Source organism: Vulpes lagopus, chromosome 19, assembly GCF_018345385.1.
Source record: "Vulpes lagopus strain Blue_001 chromosome 19, ASM1834538v1, whole genome shotgun sequence".
Taxonomy (NCBI): Eukaryota; Metazoa; Chordata; class Mammalia; order Carnivora; family Canidae; genus Vulpes; species Vulpes lagopus.
Window position 1 is genome coordinate 12775809 of NC_054842.1, and position 22851 is coordinate 12798659.

The following is a 22851-nucleotide window of genomic DNA, read 5'->3' on the forward strand; positions in this document are numbered from 1 at the left end:
AGTGACCTAGTTTACTGAGTTTTGGTCTTCACCTTTCACTAAATCAACCTAATCACATAAAGGGAAGTTTAAAAAAAAACTTTTTTTCAACATTAGCTTCTCAGAGCAGTGTGAACATAAACTCGTGATTTGAAATGTGAATGAATAAGAAAACCACTCAAGATTCATGTCACAGTTAAAGGAATCTGAGACATGATTTCCAAAGTATAAGCTAGTAGAATATTAAATACAGTGACTATAGGTCTCTTCAAACATCTCCATCTTTGAGGAAATTTCTGGGTCTGTGAAACCAGAAGGAGGCTAGAGCCTCAAGGCACACAGACCCTTTCTTCCCCTAAAGTAAATCTAGAGTTGAAGGCAGATGAGCTTCCTTCTCTTGACCACCACACACAGTGTCAGGCAATACAACTGTTCTCTGTCTCTAAGGAGTCTTATTCAAGAATGCCCCTTCAAGTCTGCTCTTTTGTTCAGTGCTTATGAAGTTTTTTTCTTTCTAAAGTGGTCTTTGATGTCCATCAATCCTTGATTGATAAAGATTTTATACACACACACACACACACACACTCACAAAGATTTTATTTATATGAGAGAGAGAGAGAGCACAAGCAGAGGGAGTGGCAGGCAGAGGCAGAAGCAGACTCCCTGGCCGAGCAGGGAGCCCGACACGGGGCTCAATCCCAGGACCCCATGATCATGACCTGAGCTGAAGGCAAAAATTTAACCAACTGAGCCACTCAGGCACCCCGTATAGATTCTTGTATCCTTTAAAACCTTAATTAAAGATGTCTGTCCTACTTCATGTTCTTTATGGAAACAAGGCAGGTTACAAATCAACAATAAAGATGTCTTTCACCTCTGAATATTTTACCCCCAGAAAGTGTCACCACTTATAATTAGGTTTTGGTTAGAAGAAAGAAAGGGTAAGGCAAGATAAGAAGGTCAAAACTTTGCATGTTTTTCCAAAACAGGCCATTAAACTCAGGCCCCCAGAAAATTGACCTACCCCATAGTTTTTTAGGCCTTCTTTGAATAGAGTTTACACAGGAACATAAATGCATCTACAAAACTGGCACTATTCAAATTGTGGCTGGGTCATTCTTCTATTCAGTCTAAGTGAACTGATCATGTTAGAAGGTAAAATAAATGAGTCTGTATGGTTCTCACTGTAGCCTTTAAGGTTTCTTCAGTTAGAAGTATCATCATATTCCTAACCTCAATACATACCACAGAAGCCAAATTTATATTCGTGCTCATTGCTGGGTGTATAAAAACTCACTAGAAGCTAAGATATGGCCATTCATTCTCAATGCAGCTCTGTCAAAGTGGGATTAATCTACATAGTCTGGGTCTACTGAGGGAAGAAGGAAAGAAAGAACTTTATCTTTAGACAGGAAATAAACTAATGTTTACTTCTGGAACAGGGCTTACATGTTATTTTAGCTCATTTTTCTTCTGCTAACTATGAAGTCATCATCACCCTTCTCATCACAGATGGAAGTTCAGAAAATTTTGGTCAGTTGTGCAAGGTCATATAGCTAGAAATTGGATCCATGTCTAAAGTGAAAAAGGGCAAGTTCTTAGAATGTCCTAGAAGTGTGACAAATCACAGGTCTTTCATTTCCAACACAATGAGCCTAGAATCCAATGAAAGTGGCTGTGATAAGTACTGCAGGCAGATCCACTCAACTCCACTCTGTTCCTCTTGTGGTATGCCGTATCGTTCACCACAGGCTGGAAATCAGACTATAGCCCAGGTTCCATATACGATGTAGCTCAGGAAGACACATTCATCCAAGGCTTGGAAAGCAAGACATCATGGGGCTAGAAGACAGGCGTTGGATGCTTCTGTGTTCCCAATGCAAACCAAGGGGTGATTTGTTTGTGGCCACTTTACTGAAATCCCAGTGTCCCATCCATTGCTTCATAGTGTTGAGAAGCAAGTCAGGGAGCATTCTGGGGTTGTGTGTCACAATGGAGACAATGGAGCCCCAGGATCCAGCAGTTGTGAGAATAAATCCTACTTCTTTGCCTTTCTGCCCATGACAGGGGAGTTCCAAGGTATGATTCTGAAAGGTTTTATGGGAAGCTTAGCTTAAAGCTTGCTCTTCCAGCCCTACAAAAAATTTTGGAAGCCGTCTAACGATGCATAATAAATCTGTTGCTGCTTCAACCAGCTAGAGTGGGTGTTGGTCATCTGCAACTGAACCTTGACTAAGACAATGGCTATCCTGCTTTCCCACTGAAAGGAGATTCTACTGGACAGGTTACCATTAACCTGATGTGTGGATATGGAAGACGGAGAAGCAGTCAGGTGAGATTTGTTTTACCCTGTACTCCACAGGTGTGGTTGACTCATTCATGTATCATTTAGGAACTGTTTCCTCAAATCAAGACTCAACTAGAAATGTAAAGTAAGAAAGGATTCCTCAAAACCTGGGCTGGCTTAATATCAATTGAGATAATAAGAGTGAAAATTCATTTCATTTTAAATGAAAATTAATGGTGGGGCACCTGGGTAGCCCAGTTGGTTAAGCATCTGATTCTTTTTTTTTTTAAATTTATTTATTCATAGAGACACAGAGAGAGAGAGAGGCAGAGACATAGGCAGAGGGAGAGCAGGCTCCATGCAGAGAGCCCGACATGGGACTCGATCCAGGGTCTCCAGGATCACGCCCTAGGCTGCAGGCGGCACTAAACCACTGTGCCACTGGGGCTGCCCAGCATCTGACTCTTGATTTCAGCTCAGGTTACGATTTCATGGTTGTGAGATTGAGCCCAGTGTCCAGCTCTGCGCTCAGCATAGAGCCTGCTTGAGATTCTGTCTCAACCTCTCCCTATGCCCCTCCCCACCAAAACAAATAAATCTAAAAAATAAAAGAAAATTAATGGTAAAATATTCATCTAAGGAAAAGTACTGCTACCTTCCTGAGGTAGTTCTAGTCATAAATCTTAGCAAAAAGAAACAAACTATACTTTGGATCTGTTAGACTTGTGAGGTGAATAATGGGGCCTACAAGGAATAAATGCCATTTGAATTTTAGCTTAAATTTGAAAATCCTAAGTTTTATTTTTTTTTTTTTTTAAGATTTTACTTATATATTCATGAGAGACACAGAGAGAGAGAAGCAGAGACACAGGCAGAGGGAGAAGCAGGCCATATGCAGGGAGCCTGATGTGGGACTCCATCTGAGGTCCCCAGGATCAGGCCCTGGGCCGAATGCGGCACTAAACCGCTGAGCCACCCAGGCTGCCCAAATCTGAAGTTTTAAACTATCCTTCAGTATCTCCCTAAACACATCTTTTTTTTTTTTTATAACTTACATCCTATCATTGGTTTTAATAAAAACAAATATAAATAGTAACTAAGGTGCTACTTACCACTATATTCTAAATGCCAGACATAGATTCTGGCACACAATAAATACTCACCACATACCTGATGATTGAATAAATGGGTGATGAGCACTGAGGGGGGCACTTGATGAGATGAGCACTGGGTATTATACCATATGTTGGCAAATTGAACTCCAATAAAAAATATACAAAACTAAACAAATATTTTTATACAGATCTTTAAAAAAAAAAGATATCTTACTAACTTATACTGTAAAACTCTGGAAAAGACCTTGAAGAGCTTACAAGTCAATCCTAACACATCCCTAAAGATAAAGGAACCATTGAGAAGTCTTCTTCATAGGAACTAAAGTAATGTAAATCCCTTGTCCCAAAATTAGTCCACATATTTTATAAAAATCCAATCAAAAGCCAATACAGGGGCACCTGGGTGGCTCAGTTGGTTAAGCAACTGCCTTCAGCCTGGGTTGTGATCCTGGGGGCCTTGACTTCAGCAACTGCACCTCCCCCTGGGTCAACCAGGTGGCCCAGAAGGTACTAGTAGCAGCTGTCCCTCCCAGATTGGCACAATTGCTTGCACACTGGACGCTGGGTGGCCGGGCACAAGGCACTCTGGGGGCAGTAGAGCAATTGGGAATCAGACGGGCAGGTCTGGGAGCCAGGACTGTGCGGGTCCCCTCCCTGGCCTACAGGAGAAACAGAGATGGATGGGGAGGGAGAAGGGGTCAGAGAGACGGATGGGGAGGGGCCAAACAGCCTGGAAACATGAAAAGAGAGCATGTCCAAGTGGGAAGGAAGATGGTTTGGCGGGGGGCACCCTTCCTCCCACCTCAAAAAAAAAAAGAAAAAAAAATCTCAGGAGATTAAGCCCCACATCAGGCTCTCTGCTCAGAGCCTGCCTTTCTCTCTCCCTCTGTCTGCCACTCTGCCTACTTGTGTTTGCTCTCTCTCTGTCAAATACATAAAGTAAAAAAAAAAAAAAAAGGCAGTATCACAAAAGAGAAGGGACACAGCAGTGCAGTGCAAAATTTAGAACAAATTCTAAAAGTTATGTCTGAGGTGGCTTACCCTATCAGATGTTAAATGTATCCTAGAACTACAAATGTTAAAACATGGGAATAAAGACTGGAATGTACAGAGTTGAGCCCAAGAAGATATAAGAATTAAGTAAATCAAACAAGCCACCCAGACTAGTGAGTGAAGAGTTGGCAATATTGGCAATATCTCATGGTGGGACAACTGAACAGACATTTGGAAACAATGTTGGAACTTGAATTTACACCTTCTGCTACAATAAATTTCAATATGAAGGTTGAACACTAAAAAACACTAAAAGAAAAAGGTTAAATACTAATGTATTTGGTTTGTTAGTGAGGTACAAACTTCTAAGCACAATGTCAAATGTGTGTGGGGGGCAATGAGATGAATAAATTTCAAGTTAAAGTTTGAGTTTTGTAAGTAAAATCATCATAGATAAAATTACAGCAAATAATAGAACAGCTGAACTTCTCTTTCAAGGTAGCTGACCAGACCTGTATGTTTACCTCTGCATCCTCCTTAAGTCTCACTGACATGACCAAAAAACAAAACAAAACAAATGAACAAAACCCACAAATAATTAAAAAAAAAATACAGAGTAGTGACGAAAACCTGAATAGAGCAGCAGCAGCAGCCTGAAGCAGTGAAGATTCCTGGGGAAGAAATGAGGACAAATTAATGACAAACCTGGGGTTTCTAGCTTCATCTCTGGAAAGGAAAAGAGAGGACCTATCAAAAAAAGTAAGCTTCCAAACAGACGCCCAGAAAAATTCAGACTAAACAACAGAAGTGGGAGAAGGAATAGGTCAAAAGTAATCTGCTAAGGATGAATTTCAAGGCTTAAGGCAGGATACCTGCACCCCAATGTTTATAGCAGCAATGTCCACAATAGCCAAACTCTGGAAGGAGCTTCGTTGTCCATCGAAAGATGAATGGATAAAGAAGATGTGGTCTATGTATACAATGGAATATTACCCATTAGAAACAACAAATACCCACCATTTGCTTCAGCGTGGATGGAACTGGAGGGTATTATGCTGAGTGAAGAAGTCATTCGGAGAAGGACAAATATTATATGGTCTCACTCATTGGGGAATATGAAAAATAGTGAAAGGGAACAAAGGAGAAAGGAGAGAAAATGAGTGGGAAATACCGGAGAGGGAGACAGAACATGAGAGACTCCTAACTTTGAGAAACAAACAAGGGGTAGTGGAAAGGAGGTGGGCGGGGGGTTGGGGTGACTGGGTAACGGGCACTAAGGGGGGCACTTGGTGGGATGAGCACTGGGTGTTATGCTATATGCTGGCAAATAGAACTCCAATAAAAAAATATACAAAAAAAAAAAAAAAGAAAAAAAAGAAAAGAATTTCAAGGCTTAGAAGCTGCCAAGTTAATCATCCTCTCCCCCATTTCTCCTAGCAGTTACTTTTGGAAATAGTCCCCAAGACAAAGCTTCAACACTGCTAGATGCTTCACCCAGCAATGTGCACACCTCATAGAAATGTCCATGCAGCTACACTATTCCCTAATGACACTTCTTCACTCAATTAATATTTCTCTTCCTCTGGAAACAGACCAAAACCCACTAGATATAGGTCATGTGATTAAAAAAAAAAAGAAAAAGAAACCTGTGTTCACTGCCAGGGGCACAGGATTCTCACTCACACTAAGCAAACATTTTCCAGCCATTTCATCTACAATTACAAACCGACAATTCATGAATCACCAAATGACTGAGGCCATACAAAGAGCCAACAGACTCAACAAGCAGAAGTGGTCTCTCTGAAAACAAAGTTTAAATATACTAAAGAGTCTTAAAATGATTCAATTTTTAAAAAGCAGCAATCAGGCTATAAAGTAAAAAGAATGACAAACTGTTGGGAATTAAAAATATCAAGGCTCCAAAACACCATACTCAACAGAAAATCTGAATCTGGGCTGAAAGTGTTATTTCCCTAAGGCTCTGCAAAAAGAACAAAGCTAGGAAAGTTTGAAAGAAAAAAAAAAAAGCAAGGAGATACTGAAGACAGTTTAATCTCTCCTGGAACTTCTGGATTGAATAAAGATATTTTGGAAGGAGAAAACAGAACAGATACAGGAAATACAAAAAATTTCTCTGTGCTGAAGACAGATTTTGATATTAGTTATATAGGGTCCAATGAAGGCTGATAAAAAAAAAAAAAGAATGCTTTTCTAGACATACAGTGGCAAAGTATATGATCTCTACAGATTTCTATTTATTTATTTATTTATTTATTTATTTATTTATTTATTTATTTATTTATTTATTTATTTATGATAGACACAGAGAGAGACAGAGAGGCAGAGACACACAGGCAGAGGGAGAAGCAGGCTCCATGCTGGGAGACTGATGCTGGACTGGATCCCGGGACTCCAGGATTGCGCCCTGGGCCAAAGGCAGGGGCCAAACCGTTGAGCCACCCAGGGATCCCCTCTCTACAGATTTCTAAAGATAGGGAGAAAACTCCAAAAGCTTCTAGGGAGATTTAAAAAAAACATTTGATTGCTAAAAAAAAAAGAACATTATTCCCACAGAGGAGTGGGTTTATAGCTGAAGGCAAACAAGCCCTCTGACTTAAATATTACAAAGGTTATGTCCTGCAAGTGATGCAAAGGACATATTCTCAGCAGGGAGCACCACAGGACATCAGGCTAGCGCTGCTCTGAGAGAGGGACTTCAGATCCTCTCCATTAATCTCATGTTGGGGCAACAGCACTCTGTCTGTCCAGGGAGAGACCCCATCAAGACTCAGAAAACCAAGTGAGTGTTTCACAGTCATCTTTAATTCCCAACCACAACAACCTGAAGCTCCAGTATAATTACCAGATATGGCTCCAAAACTACCTTCCACAAACCATTTCACCCCAATAAAACAACATTCCGCCTACAATTTCTTGCTATGCTACCAGTGCCATCTTTCTACATTCTCATGGGTAATACAACATACAAGTCACATCATGCAAGGTTTGCACTGCAACTGTCTGTGGGAATGCATAATCATGAATGGATTGACCCTCACAGGCCTGTTTAGGGTCTACCAGACCATGAGGTCTCTTATTAACAGTATGGGATGCTTGGAGACAATGAGGCAAGATCTTCAAAGAATTAATGAAAAGAAATGTTAAGACCTATAATTTTATACCAAATTATTATTCAAATATGAAGATAAGAGAAAAATGTTTTTAGATGTGCAATCATTTAAAAAGCTTACCATCTTCAAACTCTTCCTAAAAGAATTACTCAAGGAGTTATCTTGAAATTGAAAAATAAATCAAGAAAGTAAGTGACACAAAAAATTGACAGAAGGCTGTGAAAAAATCTAAACGTGTTAAGTCCAAGTAATTGTTCAGTGATATGGGTGGGAAGCTCCAGACAACCAGCAAGAAACAATTCCTAAGAAACCACTTTTTATTTTTTTTATCTTTTTTTAAAAGATTTATTTATTTATTTATTTATTTATTTATTTATTTATTTATGATAGACAGAGAGAGAGAGAGGCAGAGACACAGGAGGAGGGAGAAGCAGGCTCCATGCCGGGAGCCCGATGTGGGACTCGATCCCGGGACTCCAGGATCGCGCCCTGGGCCAAAGGCAGGTGCTAAACAGCTGAGCCACCCAGGGATCCCGAAACCACTTTTTAAAAAGTAGTGCAGTGGGGTGCCTGACTGGCCTGGTCAGTGGAGCATGTGACTCTTAATTTTGGAGTTGTGGATTTGAGTCCTATGCTGGGTGTAGAGATTGCTTAAAATACAAATTCATTGATTAAAAAAATTTTTTTAAATAAATAAAAAGTAGTGCATCCACTCTGCAGAATGGTCAGGCAGTTTCTCAAATAGATAAATGTAGAATTTTCAGATGATCCAGCAATTCTACTCCTAGGAATACATGCAAGAGAAATGAAAATATAGGTCTACGCAAAAACATATTGTATGTGAATATTCGTAGTAGCATCAACAATGTTAAAAGGTAGAAAAAAAACAAATGTCCATAAATTCATGAATGGGTAAAATGTGGTAGAGCCACAAAATGGATTTTATTTGGCAATACAAAGAAATAAAGTACTGATACATGCTACAACATGGATGAACCCTGAAAACATTATGCTAGGTAAAGAAGTCAATCACAAGAGACCACATATTATAAGATTTCATGTATATGAAATATCCAAATTAGGTAAATTTTATACAGACAGATTACAAACTGGTGGTTGCCTAGAGCACGTGGGGAGAGGTTACGGGAAAATAGAGAATAACTGCTAATAGGTATGGGGTTTCTTTTGGGAATGGATAATGAAAATGTTCTAAAACTGATTGCCGGGTTGGCTGCACAACTTCTGATATTCTAAGTCACCTGAGTTGTACACTTTTTTTTTAAAGATTTTATTTATTTATCTGAGAGACCCTGAGGTCATGACCTGAGCTAAAGGCAGATACTTAACCAACTGAACCACTCAGGTGCCATGAGTTTTACACTTTAAATGAGTGGACATGGAAATTGCATCAATAAAGGTATTATTTTAAAAACCCAGAAAAAACTGTCTAACACAAAGTAGATGGTAAAGAATAGGTGAGGAGGACAGTATCATTTTTTGAATGGTTAAACATCTTAATTTTCTGGGTGGTCAGAAAAATATTTAGATATTTCGAGTAAAATTTAAAAAGTAAACTACAAACAAAATAGAATTTATAATTTTATTCACTAGAAGAAAAAAGAAAACTAAAAATTCTAAATAAGTTATTATAATAAATATAAATGTGATAAAATTTTCATGTTGAAAACAAGTTCTCTTGTTCTCTCTACCCAAGACTGGGTAGAGAAATAAAATTTCGCTATGTGATGGGTATAGAAAATATACTTATAACAGGAAGAAAAAAGGTAAAGAATAAAAGGAGGGTTTCCTTTTGGGAAGATTAAATGTTTTGGAACTATATAGAAGTGGTGATTGTACAACACAGTGAATGTACTAAACGCCATTCAATTGTTCACTTAAAATAATTTTATTTCAATCATTTGTGGAATTTGAGAAACAATTCTAACAAACAGAGGGGAGGAAAAAAGGGAGAATGAGACAAAACAAGAAACAGACTCTTAACTAGAGAGAACAAATTGATGGTTACCAGAAGGGGTCAGGGGATGGGTGAAGTGGATAATGGGGACTGGGGAAGGCACTTGTTCTGATGAGTACTGGGCAATGTATGAAATTGCTGAATCACTATATTGTACACCTAAAACTAATGTAACACTGTATGCTAACTGGAATTAAAATAAAAACTTAAATAATTAATTTTATGTTTAGCAAATCTCAGCTCAACTCAAAATAAAGGGACAAGAGCATAACAGATAAATGTTGGCCAAAAAAGCTCACATGGAGATATTAAAATAAAACAAAACAGATCACAGCAAAGGAATCAAAAGGTTGATTTTTTTTTTTTAAGATTTTATTTCTTTATTCATGAGAGACACACAGAGAGAGAGAGATAGATGCAGGGACACAGGCAGAGGGAGAAGCAGGCTCCATGCAGGAAGGCCGACGTGGGACTCGATCCTGGGTCTCCAGGATCAGGCCCTGGGCTGAAAGCAGCACTAAACCGCTGAGCTACCTGGGCTGCCCCCAAAAGGTTGATCTTACATATGGGTGTAGAAACAGTCAGATATAATATGAACAAATTAAATTCAAGGGTAAAAAAAAAAAAGTTTTAAAATATAATAGAATATGAAAAGATATTATAACTAAGTAGAGATTTTTCCAAGATCACAAGAAGGAGTCAATATTAGATTTATAATTCACTCCATTAGCAAATTAAGGGAACTAAAACCCTGGATGATCACATCAATGAACACTCTTCCCCAAAATCCTATCTTCTAAATTCAACAATCATTTCTGATTAAAATAGGTACAAGTTAAACTTCCCTTCCTTAACTCACAAAAAATATCTACCATAACCTATAGTTAAACCTGTACTATCATTAATATATTAGAAACAGCTCAACTAAAGTTATGAGCCAGCCAAGGACACGCATTTCATCCCAATCATTCAACATTATTCTGGTCGTCTCAACCTATGCAATAGTGGGGGAAAAAAAAGTATAAATATAAAAACGAAAAGAAAACAGTCCTGGGCACCTGGGTGGCTAAGTTGGTTAAGCATCTTTCTTTGGCTCAAGTCATGATCCTGGAGTCCTGGGACTGAGTCCTGCATCTGCTTCTCCCTCTGCCCCTCTCCCCATCTTGTTCTCTCTCATGTGTGCATTCTCTCTTTCAAGTAAATAAATAAAATATTTTTTAAAAAATTTAAAAAATAGTAAGAAGAAAACACTCCTTATTCACAGATAGTACTATAATTTTACTTTTAAAATAAAACTATTAGAACTAGAAACTCAAATAATATGGCTACACACAAGATTAAAATAAGAAAAATAACAGCTGCTTTATAAACCACAAATAATCAGAAATTGATAAAACTTTTGACAAGTCTCCCTTATTGAAAATTAAGAATTCATAATTCTAGTAAGAAATACATAAGGGGGGCTTGGTTGGCTTAGTCAGTTAAGCATCTGCTTTTGGCTTCCATCGGGCTTCCTGTTCAGTGGGGAGTCTGCTTGTCCCTCTCCTTCTTCCCCTCTCCCTGCTCATGCTCTGTCACTCACTCTACCTATCAAATAAATAAATAAAAGCTTTAAAAAAATACGTAAGATTCATCTAGAAAAAACTTAGGACTTCAAGAGCATAAACTGACCCAAATAAAGAGATACTGTATTCACAGGTTATGAGATTCAGTATCATATTAATTTATAATACTAATTATAATTAACTAATCATATTAATTTATACATAATTAAATTATCAAATTAACATAAATAAATTTAATCAAAGTTGTAAGGGGGATTCTGAAAATCACTTGTAGTAGTGTAAATATACATGAATAGCAAAGAAATACAAAAATTAGTAAGACTATTAGATATTAAAATTCGCAATGAATCTATGGTAATTAAAAGGGTTTAGAATTGACTCAAGAATAGAAAAGATGAGGGTCAAGAAATAGTTACACATATATGGGAATATGGTATGATTAATGGTGAGACAACTACATACCCATTTGGGGAAAAAAGTGAAATCACATTCTTACCTCATACACACAAAAGGAACTTATGGCTTAAGAGGGTAAATACCTTTTTTTTTTTTTTTTTGGTAAATACTTTTAATACTAAAAAATTCTCCTAGGGGTATCTGGGTGGCTCAGTCAGTTGAGCATATGCCTTTGGCTCAGGTCATGATCCCTGAGTCCTGGGTTCAAGCCCCACCTTGTGCTCTCTGCTCAGCAAGGAGTCTACTTCTCCCTCTGCCCATCACCACTCATGTTCTCTCTCTCACACACTCTCTATCCCTCAAATAAATAAAATATCTTAAAAATTAAAATTAAATAATTTTTAAAAATTCTCCTGTATTTTCTTCAAATATTTGCATAATCCTGGGGGTAGGGAAGCCATGTTTAAGCAAAGTAAATCCTAGAAGGCCAAATAAAGATAACAGTTTAAAGATATTTCTTTTTTTATTTTTTTAATTTATGATAGTCACAGAGAGAGAGAGAGAGAGAGAGAGAGAGGCAGAGACACAGGCAGAGGGAGAAGCAGGCTCCATGCACCGGGAGCCTGACGTGGGATTCGATCCCGGGTCTCCAGGATCGCGCCCTGGGCCAAAGGCAGGCGCCAAACCGCTGCGCCACCCAGGGATCCCCTAAAGATATTTTTTTATTTAGAGAGCATGCAAGCAGGGGAAGGGCTAAGGGAGAAGGAGAAAGAGAATCTCAAGCAGACTCCATGCTGAGTTTGGAGCCCGATGCAGGGCTCAATCTCACAACCCTGAGATAGATCATGACCGAAGCTGAAAGTAAGAGTCTGACACTTAACCAACTGAGCCACCCAGTTTCCCAAAAGATAAGGATTTAGATTCTTTGCAAATTAGAAATTTATTTTGATGAAAATGGCATGATTGATGCTATTAATAAGTGACAGAGAAAATTAATACCCGTAAGAACATAAAAAAATAAAGATATTAAACGATGAAATAGTAGCAGGATATATGTAACATGCTCTTCATGTATGTGTGTCATACTATATATTTGCACAGATATAGAAAAAAGGTCTAGGAGAAATGTGAATGGTAAGTACAAGGCAGCAGGCTGGATGAGGGTTGGAGTGGAGGGCATAGGTTAGCAGAGACTTGCAGTTTTCATCCCATATATAAATGATTTGAAATTTATCTTTACAATGAGCACTTACTATTTTGCTACAAGCTTCTTGAATTCCATTAACCCATAAATATATTCTCATTATTAAAAAATGTAAACCTATAAAAAGCAGTTAAAAAGCAAACAACCCATTCGAACACATTCCCCAAACCAATCTTATTTCTCTCCTGGGAGATAATTTTCATTTAAGTTTTCTCTCTCTTGGGATGCCTGGGTAGCTCAGTGGTTGAGCATCTGCCTTTGGTGTAAGGTGTGATTCCAGGGTTCTGGGATTGAGTCCTGCATGAGGCTCCCCACACGGAGCCTGCTTCTCCCTCTGCCTATGTCTCTGCCTCTCTCTGTGTGTCTCTCATGAATAAATAAATAAAATCTTTTAAAAAGAGTTTTCTCTTTTATATCTTCAAAACATTTTTTAAAGAAAGTTTTCAGTGAAGAGGAAAAATCAAGCAGTTACCAAAAGAAGAAATAAATGGCTAATGAACATTTAAAAAAAATTCAACTTGGGATCCCTGGGTGGCGCAGCGGTTTGGCACCTGCCTTTGGCCCAGGGCGCGATCCTGGAGACCCAGGATCGAATCCCACATCGGGCTCCCGGTGCATGGAGCCTGCTTCTCCCTCTGCCTGTGTCTCTGCCTCTCTCTCTCTCTCTCTCTCTGTGTGACTATCATAAACAAATAAAAATTAAAAAAATATATTCAACTTTAATAATCTCCAAAATGAAAATAAAAACAATTTGTTCATTTTTACATGTCCAGGGTTCCCCTAAATATCAGCTGATGTTCTTTCTGGTGTCCATTCCAAACTAGTTTTAATTATTTTGACTATCTCCCATTCCAACAAAATTGGCAAATATTAAAAGAAAGCTTGAGTATTTGCAGAAACAATCCCTGTTACACACTAAAACACCACTAGAGGAAATGCAAATTGCTATAAACCCTTCTGTATAATTTGGCAGTAGAATCTTAAAAACACATATGCCAAACCACCAAAAAACTTAGAACTAATAAATGAAGTCATCAAAATTGTAGGATACAAGATCAAGGATATGGAACTCAATTAAATTTCTATGATCTAACAATGAAGAGCCCAAAAAATAAAATTAATAATTCCACTTGTAATAGCATCAGAAAGAAAAAGTACTTACAAATAAATCTAACTAAAGAAAAACAAGACCTGTGTGCTGAAAACTACAAAACATTGTTGAAATTAGAGAAAACCTAATTAAATAGAAACACATCCTATGTTCATGAATTGTAAATTTTAATTTTGTTAAGATGGCAATACACCCCAAATTGATCTACAGTCAGTACAATCCATATTGAAATTTCAGCTGCCACTTTTGCAGAAATTGACAAACTAATACTAAAATTCATATGGAAATGCAAGGTACTGAGAATAGCCAAAAAAACAATTTTGAAAAAAGATAAATTTGGTGCACTCACAACTCCTGATTTCAAAACTTTCTACAAAGCTAATCAATACAGTGTGGTACTGGCACAAGGACATAGAGATCAATGGAATAGAACTGAGAATCAAGAAATAAACCCTTACACTACATTTGACTTTTGACAAGGGTACCAAGACAATTCAATGGAAGAAAACTAGTCTTTTCAACAAATGGTGTTGGGGCAATTAGATATCTATCTGGAAAAGAATCAACTTAGACCCCTACCCTCAAACGATATATAAAAGGCAACTCAAAATGTATCATAGACTCAAAGTTAAGACAAAACTATACAACTTTTTAGGAAAAAAAACATAAAAGTAAATCTTCATGACCTTGCATTAAGAAAGTATTCTCAGATATGATATAAAAAGCATAAGCCACAAAAGAAAAAAATATATAAACTGAATTTTATCAATTAAAGAATCTTTGCTTGACTTCAAAGGACACCATCCATAAAGTGAAAAGACAACCCACAGAATGGAAGAAAAATATTTGCAAATCATATACCTGAATAAGAGAATTGTATCCAAAATATATAAAGAGCTCTTACAACTCAACAATAAAATAATATTTTAAATATCAAAGGATCTGAAAAGACATTTCCCCAAAGAAGATATACAAATGACCAATAAGCATATGAAGAGCTGTTCAAAATAACTAGTTGTTAAAAAAAAAAAATCATTAGTTGTTATAGAAATACAAACCAAAACCACAATGAGATAACACTTCACATTCTGTATGACACCCAAAACTAAAAAGATAGAAAATAGGGGGCGCCTGGGTGGCTCAGTCAGTTAAGCTTCCAACTCTTGGTTTCAGCTCAGGTCATGATCTTAGAGTCCTGGCATGGAGCCCAACGTCAGGCTCCCCAGTCAACAGGGAGTCTGTTTCCTCACTGCTGCTCACATGTGCACTCTCTATCTCTCTAAAATAAATAAATAAATAAATAAATAAATAAATAAATAAATAAATAAATATCTTTTAAAAAGCAGATAATAAGCAATCTTAGTGAGGATGTAGAGAAATTGAAACTCGGATTGCTGGCTGGATTGTAGTGTGTGTAGTGCAGCCACTTTGAAAATAGTCTAGCAGTACTTCAAAATATTAAACAAAGAGTTACTCTATGACTCAGCCATTCCATTCCTACGTAAGTGCCCAAGAGAAGTGAAAACATATGTTCACAAAAAAACTTGTACATGAAGGTTCATAGCTGCATTACTCATAATAGTCAAAATGTGGAAATAACTCAAATGCCCATCAATTGATGAATAAACAAAATAATATACATATAATACAATGGAATATTATTTGCAATAAAAGGAATGAAGTACTGATAGATGCTATAGCATGGATGACCACTAAAAGCATTATGTTAAAAAATAATAATAAAAATAAAAGCATTATGTTAAGTAAAAGAAACCAGAGTCACATATTGTAGGGCCATTTTTGTGAAATGTCCAGAATAGACAAATCTCTAGAGACAGAAAGCAGACTAATGGTTACCAAGAACTAAGAGGAGGGAAGAATAGGAAGTAACTGCTAATAGGTATGGGATTTCTTTCTGAGGTGACAAATATGATCTAAAATAGTGGTGGTAACAACTCTGTGAGTATCCTAAAAATCCTTGAATTGTACACATTAAAAAGGTCAATTTTATGATCTATTTTCATAGAGCTGCTTTTTAAGAATGCACATACTAAAACTCACAGAACTTTACAGTAAAAAGGGTGAATTTTATTAGAAACCTCAATAAACTTGACTTTAAAGAAAATTCATAGAACTTTTATTCAATTCTAAGTATTCCTCCTTAGAAAACATTAAAGAACAACCAAAAAGGGGCACCTTAACAGTCGGTTAAATATCTGCCTTCGGCTCAGGTCACGATCCCGGGGTCCTGGGATCAAGCCCTGCATGGGGATCCCTGCTCAGTGGGAAGTCTGCTTCTTTCTCCTGCCACCTCTCTCTCCCCCTCTGCCCCTCTTCCCTACTAGTGTTCACACTCTCAAATAAATAAAATCTAAAAAAAAAAAAAAAAAAACCAGAAAGAGAATAAAGGAATTTTATTACAGTTTTAAAGGAAAGAAACATAAATTGAAAGGAAGGAGCCTGGATACTTATGGAATACTATGTGGCCATTAAGAATGTCATAAGAAATTAATTATTAATGAGAAAAGATAATCTATCAGGTCTCTGCAGGACACATGGCACTTTCAGATTGGGTAATCTGAGTTGAGTTTAATAAAGGTGTTATTTATAAAGCGGAGTGCAGGAAAACCACAGTGATAGTGCAGTGCCTGGCAATGGTAAGCAGCTGGGAGTGAATGGCTATCAGAGCCAGGAAAAACAGCTGTGTGGAGAGGGTTGCCAGACAGCCCGCCTTCCGTGGAGGGACAGAGTCAACCTGCTGAGAGTCAGCAGGGACGAATCCTAGGGACTGAATAACCAGGAGCTGCTCTCCTCTTACCCTACCCACCTCCTGCAGGAACCACTTTTGGATGAATTCAGTGAAACATCAGAGAAGTCCCCTTGGGACAGACCATGCAAGTCAGCCTTCAGGGTGGAGAAGAGTGGAGCAGGGTATAGAGTGGATCTGAGGGACAAATGGGAGATATCCAGCACAGATAGTCATAGCAATAAGCAAAAAGACTAGTTTACAAGTGACTGTATTTTTTAAAAACACAGATAAATGATACATAACCACTTGAAAAACTCTGCAATGGTTTATTACAAGAGTCAACTCAGAGTTCCTTAACAGTGGTACTATTGGCAATTGGTAAAACAATTCATTCATTGTTGGGGACTGTCCTATGCACTTCAGAACATTTAGCAACCCTGATCCCCAGGGCACTAAACATCAGGAGAAGCTTCACGTATTACAATAACCAATTTTTTTTTTTTTTTTAATTCTAGCCTCTTCTAGCACTATGCCTGGTAGGAACCACCATAGGGATAGAATTACAGGGGGGTTTTCTTACCTAAATTCTTCTATTTTTTCTACAAAAACTAGGTATTATTTTTGCAAAATAAAAAAAATTGTGTTCACGGTTTTTTTTTTAAAGACTTCAACCAGATAGTATAATTTAGATTCTAGCTCTCAGTAAACTCTATTCGTCCTTCCCCACCTAAGTCTGCTAATGACAGTAAGTATATGAAAGGTGACCCAATATTATTACACGGATGCTGTAATTCATTTTGAAGTCACCAGATAACAGGAAGGGTGCAATTAACTCAGCTTCTGACAAATCACTTTAATTCTTCAAATACTCGTAATTGTTATAAGATCACAGCATCCCACAAGTCACAGGTCAAGCACTGGATTGCTTCTAGCTTGTTATAAAACCTTAAACGGAAGGAAATGACTACAATTTGGTTTTAACACAATGTTACATTGGCACAATCCAAAGTGTTTGAATAGGTTAGCTACACCATTCACTCCTGGGGGAAAGCCAGGGCTACGGATTTTGACAACAGATTTGGGGAAACATTATGTTTTGTTCTCTATTAAATAATAATTTCTCAAAAAAAAAATAATTTCTCCCAGGTTAAGCAGGAAGAGTCTTAGCAATTCTTCGTGTCAGTATTTGGGGTTTTTTTCAAGGCAAAAAGTAACATTGGGGGTAGGTCTATCATAATGCCAGGGCTAGGATAGCAATAGTTTGAAACCTGCTTCCTTCACCCCATAAAGAATCAGTGGTGCGAGACTGCACTGCCTCCAAGAAACTTTCCATGATAAGCCACAACCTGATGCAGACATTAAAACATGAACAAAAAACTATCTTATCTTAGATCAGTAAAGCATATATCATTTGAGGTGATCCTTCACACTTTTTATTTTAGAAACTCTTCTACTGTAAAAAAAAATGTTTAATAGGCTCACACTACAGATAATAATTTAAACTGGCAGAACTTTGTGGAAAGATAACTTCAGAATATGTAACAAGGGCAGCCCAGGTGGCTTAGCGATTTAGAGCCGCCTTCAGCGCAGGGTGTGATCCTGGAGACCCAAGATCGAGTCCCGGTTCGGGCTCCCTGCATGGAGCCTGCCTGTGTCTCTTGTGTCTCTGCCTCTCTCTCTCTTATGAATAAATAAATAAAATCTAAAAATCAAAAAAAAAAGAAAAAAAAAGAATATGTAACAAAATCCTTAAATTTGTGTACTCTTTGACACACAATTCTACTTTAAGGAACTTTCCCTTGAGAAAATTACTGGTTAAAAGTGGGAAGAGGGACAAAGAAGGAAGATTGCTATAGCACTGGCTATACTAGTAAAACCTAGAAACGTGTTAATTTTATTTTTTAAACTTTTATTGTATTTTTTTTTAGAGATAGAGAGCATGCAGAGGGAGAGAGAATCCCAAAAGGCTCTCCATCCAGCAAAGAGCCCAATGTAAAGCTTGGTCCCACAAGCCTGGTATCATGACTCAAGCTGAAATCAAGAGTCAGATACCCAACCAACTGAGCCACTCAGGCACCTTGAAACATGTTAGTTTTAAAATAGAAAAGAGAGGAAATCAAATACAGCACTTCCTTACAACAGAAAACTGTAATAATTGAGATCCAAGATCCTGAGAAATGCTTATGGTATGGCAAGTGAACACTGCATGTCATAAACCCATAAAAAAAATGATAAGAATATACACGCATAGGGGGGAAAAAGAGGGTTGGGGCAGCTGGGTGGCTCAGTTGGTTAAGCATTTGCCTTCGGCTCAGGTCACGATCCCAGGGGCCTGGGATCAAGCTTTGCTTTGGGCTTCCTGCTTAGCCGGAAATCTGCTTCTCTCACTCTCTCTCCTTCTGCCCCTTCCCACCATGGACTCTCTCTCTCAAATAAATAAGATCTTTATTTGTTTTTAAAGATTTATTTATTTATTTTTATTTATGATAGACACAGAGAGAGAGAAAGAGGCAGAGACACAGGAGGAGGGAGAAGCAGGCTCCATGCCGGGAGCCCAACGTGGGACTCCATCCTGGGACTCCAGGATCGCGCCCTGGGCCAAAGGCAGGCGCCAAACCGCTGAGCCACCCAGGAATCCCTAAATAAGATCTTTAAAACAAACAAACAAATAAATAATAAACGTATGTATGTATGTATGTATGTCAGTCTTACAGGCAGAGTTATAAGTTTGCCCCACTGTCTCCTCGTTTTAAAATCCCTTAGAGCTGTAAATAACATGTTTATAATCTGTTCCTTGATCTGTTTTTCGCAGTTGTAGGTGTTATCCACTGGCTTCCCCCTCTGGGAGAAGAGGCTTTAGCACTCCCAGACCACCTTTTACCCATCTCAACGTATATTATACCTATACCCTGCCTGTCTCCCCTATGTTTGGGGTTAAATTAACAATCAGTGTTGACCTTAGGACACCATAGACACTGTTCACAGCTGAGCCACTGAGTAGTCTGTGAGCGCTTTTCCTTTTCTGCCCAGTTTGTTTCTCTGGAGTTAGTGATTTTCTTTTCCATTTCTTTCTTCTTTATCTGTTTCCTCACTAATTTTACCTTGTCAAAATTTCCTATCGGGCAACCAAGAGACATCTGGAATTCTATCAAGGTTGTCTCACGACTAATCCTCTCTGGGAGCCTCTGACCCACTCCCACCTGGCCTGCATACTTGGGTACAGCTGACAGCCTGGAGTCTCCTGCAGCAGCACCCTGGAGATTCTTTCTCTCTTCTTCTCTTCTGGGTTGGGTCCCCTGCTTCTCCTGACCAGTGTTCCTCTTTCTTTTGCCTAACTCCCAGTGGGGGGACCACACAGACTTTAGTAGTTTCCTGAGAAGGGATATATGTGTGTATTGAGATTTACATCTTTCAAAATATCTCAATCTGTTCCACATAATTAATAGTTTGATTAGGTAAAGAATGTTAGATTGGAAATTGTTTCCCTTCAGAATTTGGAAAGTATTCCTCCATTGTCTTTTAGCTGTTCTGTTGTTTTCAGAAATTTCAATTCTTCATCCTTTCTTTTCTTTCCCTTCTGGAAGCCTGTGGACTCTCCTGAGAGATCTATAAGACCACACTAATGTGCTGCCTTCTGAGTCCATTTTCTTCCATTATACTGAGAACCTGGTGTGTTCTCTCAATCAGGAAAACTTATGTAAGTATAAGGAGATATTTTTTAATTGTCCTGTTTTTTTCTCTGAAACTCCTTTTACCTTTTTTCTCCTTTTCTTAAAAAAAAGATTTTATTTATTTATTTGAGAGAGAGTGAGCACATGAGAGTGGGGTGGGGGGCGGAGGGGGGCAGAAGTAGAGGGAGAAGCACGCAGGACTCCATGCAGGGCTCCATCCCAGGACCCTGAGATCATACCTGAGCTGAAGGCAGACGCTTAACCAACTGAGCCACCCAGGTGCCCCAAAACCGACTCTTTAAAACATGTGCATATATAGTTGTCAGAAATAAAAATTGAACTATTGTAGTGATATGGGTAATTTTTCCTACTTGTTTTTCCATGCCAAAGTATCAACCACTGGTGGTTGTTTCCTGTGATGGGATTGTGGGCCATTTACATCTTGTCCTTCACTTTCCTATTTTCTGAAAAAGTGTGGAACATAGAGCATATTGATCAGAAATCAGAAAACAAAAGGCATTTTTCTTCATGCCTGGTCCAAATCCACCCTGGGTAGAGGTCCCTATCTCTGACTTTAGCTTCTGTTTGTTCTGCTGGAGCAGAGGAGCCTGCCTACAACTTCATTCACATAGCAAATATTTGTCGAATTCCTATAACTCAGGCCCTGCAAGGTGATTCCAATACCTTAGTTTTTATTCGGTCTCTTGTATCCCTCAACATTCCCTGAGGGAACTAGCTGGGGGGATGAGCTGAGTCAACACTTCTCAACTTCTCAAACTTTATGTGCCCTGGAATCAATTCAGTTGATCTGGGGTGGGGTCTGAGACTCCAGAGGAGCAAGTAAGCTATTTGATGTACCAGGTTTTGTTGGAGGCTTCTCTAAGAAACCACCCAAATCTTCTGCCACTTTTACACCAACATAGCTCACATTCTCTAACCCCATATAAGCTAGATTTCAATGCCACAAATGTTTCAAGGAGTGTGTGTGTGTGAGCTATGATAGAAAGAGGACTGGTTAGACAGCTGGGAAGATACCCCTTAACTTAAGGGGTTAAGAAGAGCAGGGCCCTGGAGTCAGGCCTGGGGCTGAACTGCAGTCCCATTACTCTCAGGTGTGACTTAACTTCCCCTCCTTATGCCTCAGTCTCTTCCCATGTAAAATGGAATGATTGAAGCCACTTTCACGGGGTAGGGCTCTTGTGTGGATTACAGGGCACAAAGGCATCTAAAGGTTTTTGAGGGGACCCTGCCACACCATGAGGTTAATTAACAGTAGCCACCACTAGCTGTTAGCAGGGCTCCAGCCAAGAGGACTGGCTGGGCTTAAGGAGAAATCACTTGACCGCTCAGCCTCCATGTCCTATGAAGAGAAGAATGCACACTCCAGGCCTCCTCCCCAGAAATGTTGTGAGCCTACACCAGGATGTGCACAGCACCAGTCAGGAAACCTTCTGGCCCTCAACGGGCTTGAGGCCCTCAGATTTTACTCAGTATAAGTTTTTTAATCCACCTCAATCTTACTACCAGGGAAGATAAATTAGGCAAAGAAAAAAGTCCTCTCCTCCTCTCCCTCCCCCCACTCCCCGAAGTTTTGGAAAGCTTTGCTTTTAGGGAGGAGGCCATCCACGTGGAGATCAGGCAAGGGAGGCGTCAGGTGTCGGTGAGGCTCATTAACACCAACTCAACGCCCACCAGGCATCCGGCTCCCAAGACCCTCCACTACCCGCGAGCGGGCCCGGCAGGTCGGGGTCCTCCCCCAGTAGGCATCCTGGGGGTCACGACCCTCTTCCCGGCAGGGAGCGCAAGGTGATGCGACCTCGCCCGGAGAGCTGGTCTCTGAGTTTGGCACCCGGGGCAGAAGGCGAGACGGAGCCCAAAGGGCTTCCTGGAAGCTGGAAGCTGGAAGCCGGCCCCCGCCCCGCCCCGCCCCGCCCCGGCGCCCCGCACTCACGATCTCCGCCACGATGAGGAGCCCGGGCACGGTGCGGAGGAACTCCCGGTCGTAGGCGAAGCTGCTGCTGCTGGTGGAGAAGTTCTCGGCGAAGGAGCTGGCGGTGGTGGTGACGGTGTGCGAGCGGGCGCGCTGCGGCTCCTCCATCGCCGCCCGGGCTGGCTCCTCCTCGGGGACCCCCCGGCGCGCGGCCCGGCCCGGGGACACCGGCGGGGGGAGGGGAGCGCGGCGGGCGCGGGGACCCAGGCGCGTGCCGTGGAGTGCGCGGCGCCCCCCGCTCCTCGGCGCGGGCTCCGGGGGGAGGGGGAGGAGGAGGAGGAGGAGGGGGAGGAGGAGCGGGAGGAGAGCCCCGCGCCAGGGGAGACGGCCGGCAGCCGAGGCGGCGGAGGCCGGGAGGGGGCGTGGAGAGGGGCGGGCGCGAGGCGGGCGCGAGAAGGACCGCCCCGTGGAGGAGCGCGGGCCGGCGGCCGCCTCACCTGTTGCGGGGCCCGGGCGGGGGCGGGGGGCGGCCGGGGGCGCGGGCGGCGGCGCGGAGCAGAGGGCGCGGCGTCCCGGTGCGGCGCAGCCCCCGCCCCCTCCGGGCCCCGCCCCCTCCGGGCCCCGCCCCCCGCGCGGGCCGCCCGCCGACCTGCCTCCCTCCACCTGGCGGCGGGGCCCGGGCTGCGCGGCCCCCGGGAGGGCGAGGCCCCAGGAGCGAGGCCCCCGCGGTGACCCGGCCGCGGCG

The 22851-nt window shown here is 40.4% G+C and overlaps 1 protein-coding gene across 1 annotated transcript in view; it reads right to left on the reverse strand.

The window, feature by feature from the left end:
* CMTM8 (CKLF like MARVEL transmembrane domain containing 8) overlaps positions 1–22537 on the reverse strand; it is a 113680-nt gene extending 91143 nt beyond the window's left edge. Inside the window, exon 1 of the mRNA XM_041734480.1 lies at positions 22128–22537. Within this exon, the coding sequence (XP_041590414.1) occupies positions 22128–22274 (147 nt within the window). The 5' untranslated portion in view covers positions 22275–22537. The remainder of the gene's footprint in view (positions 1–22127) is intronic.
* Positions 22538–22851: the final 314 nt, after the last annotated feature.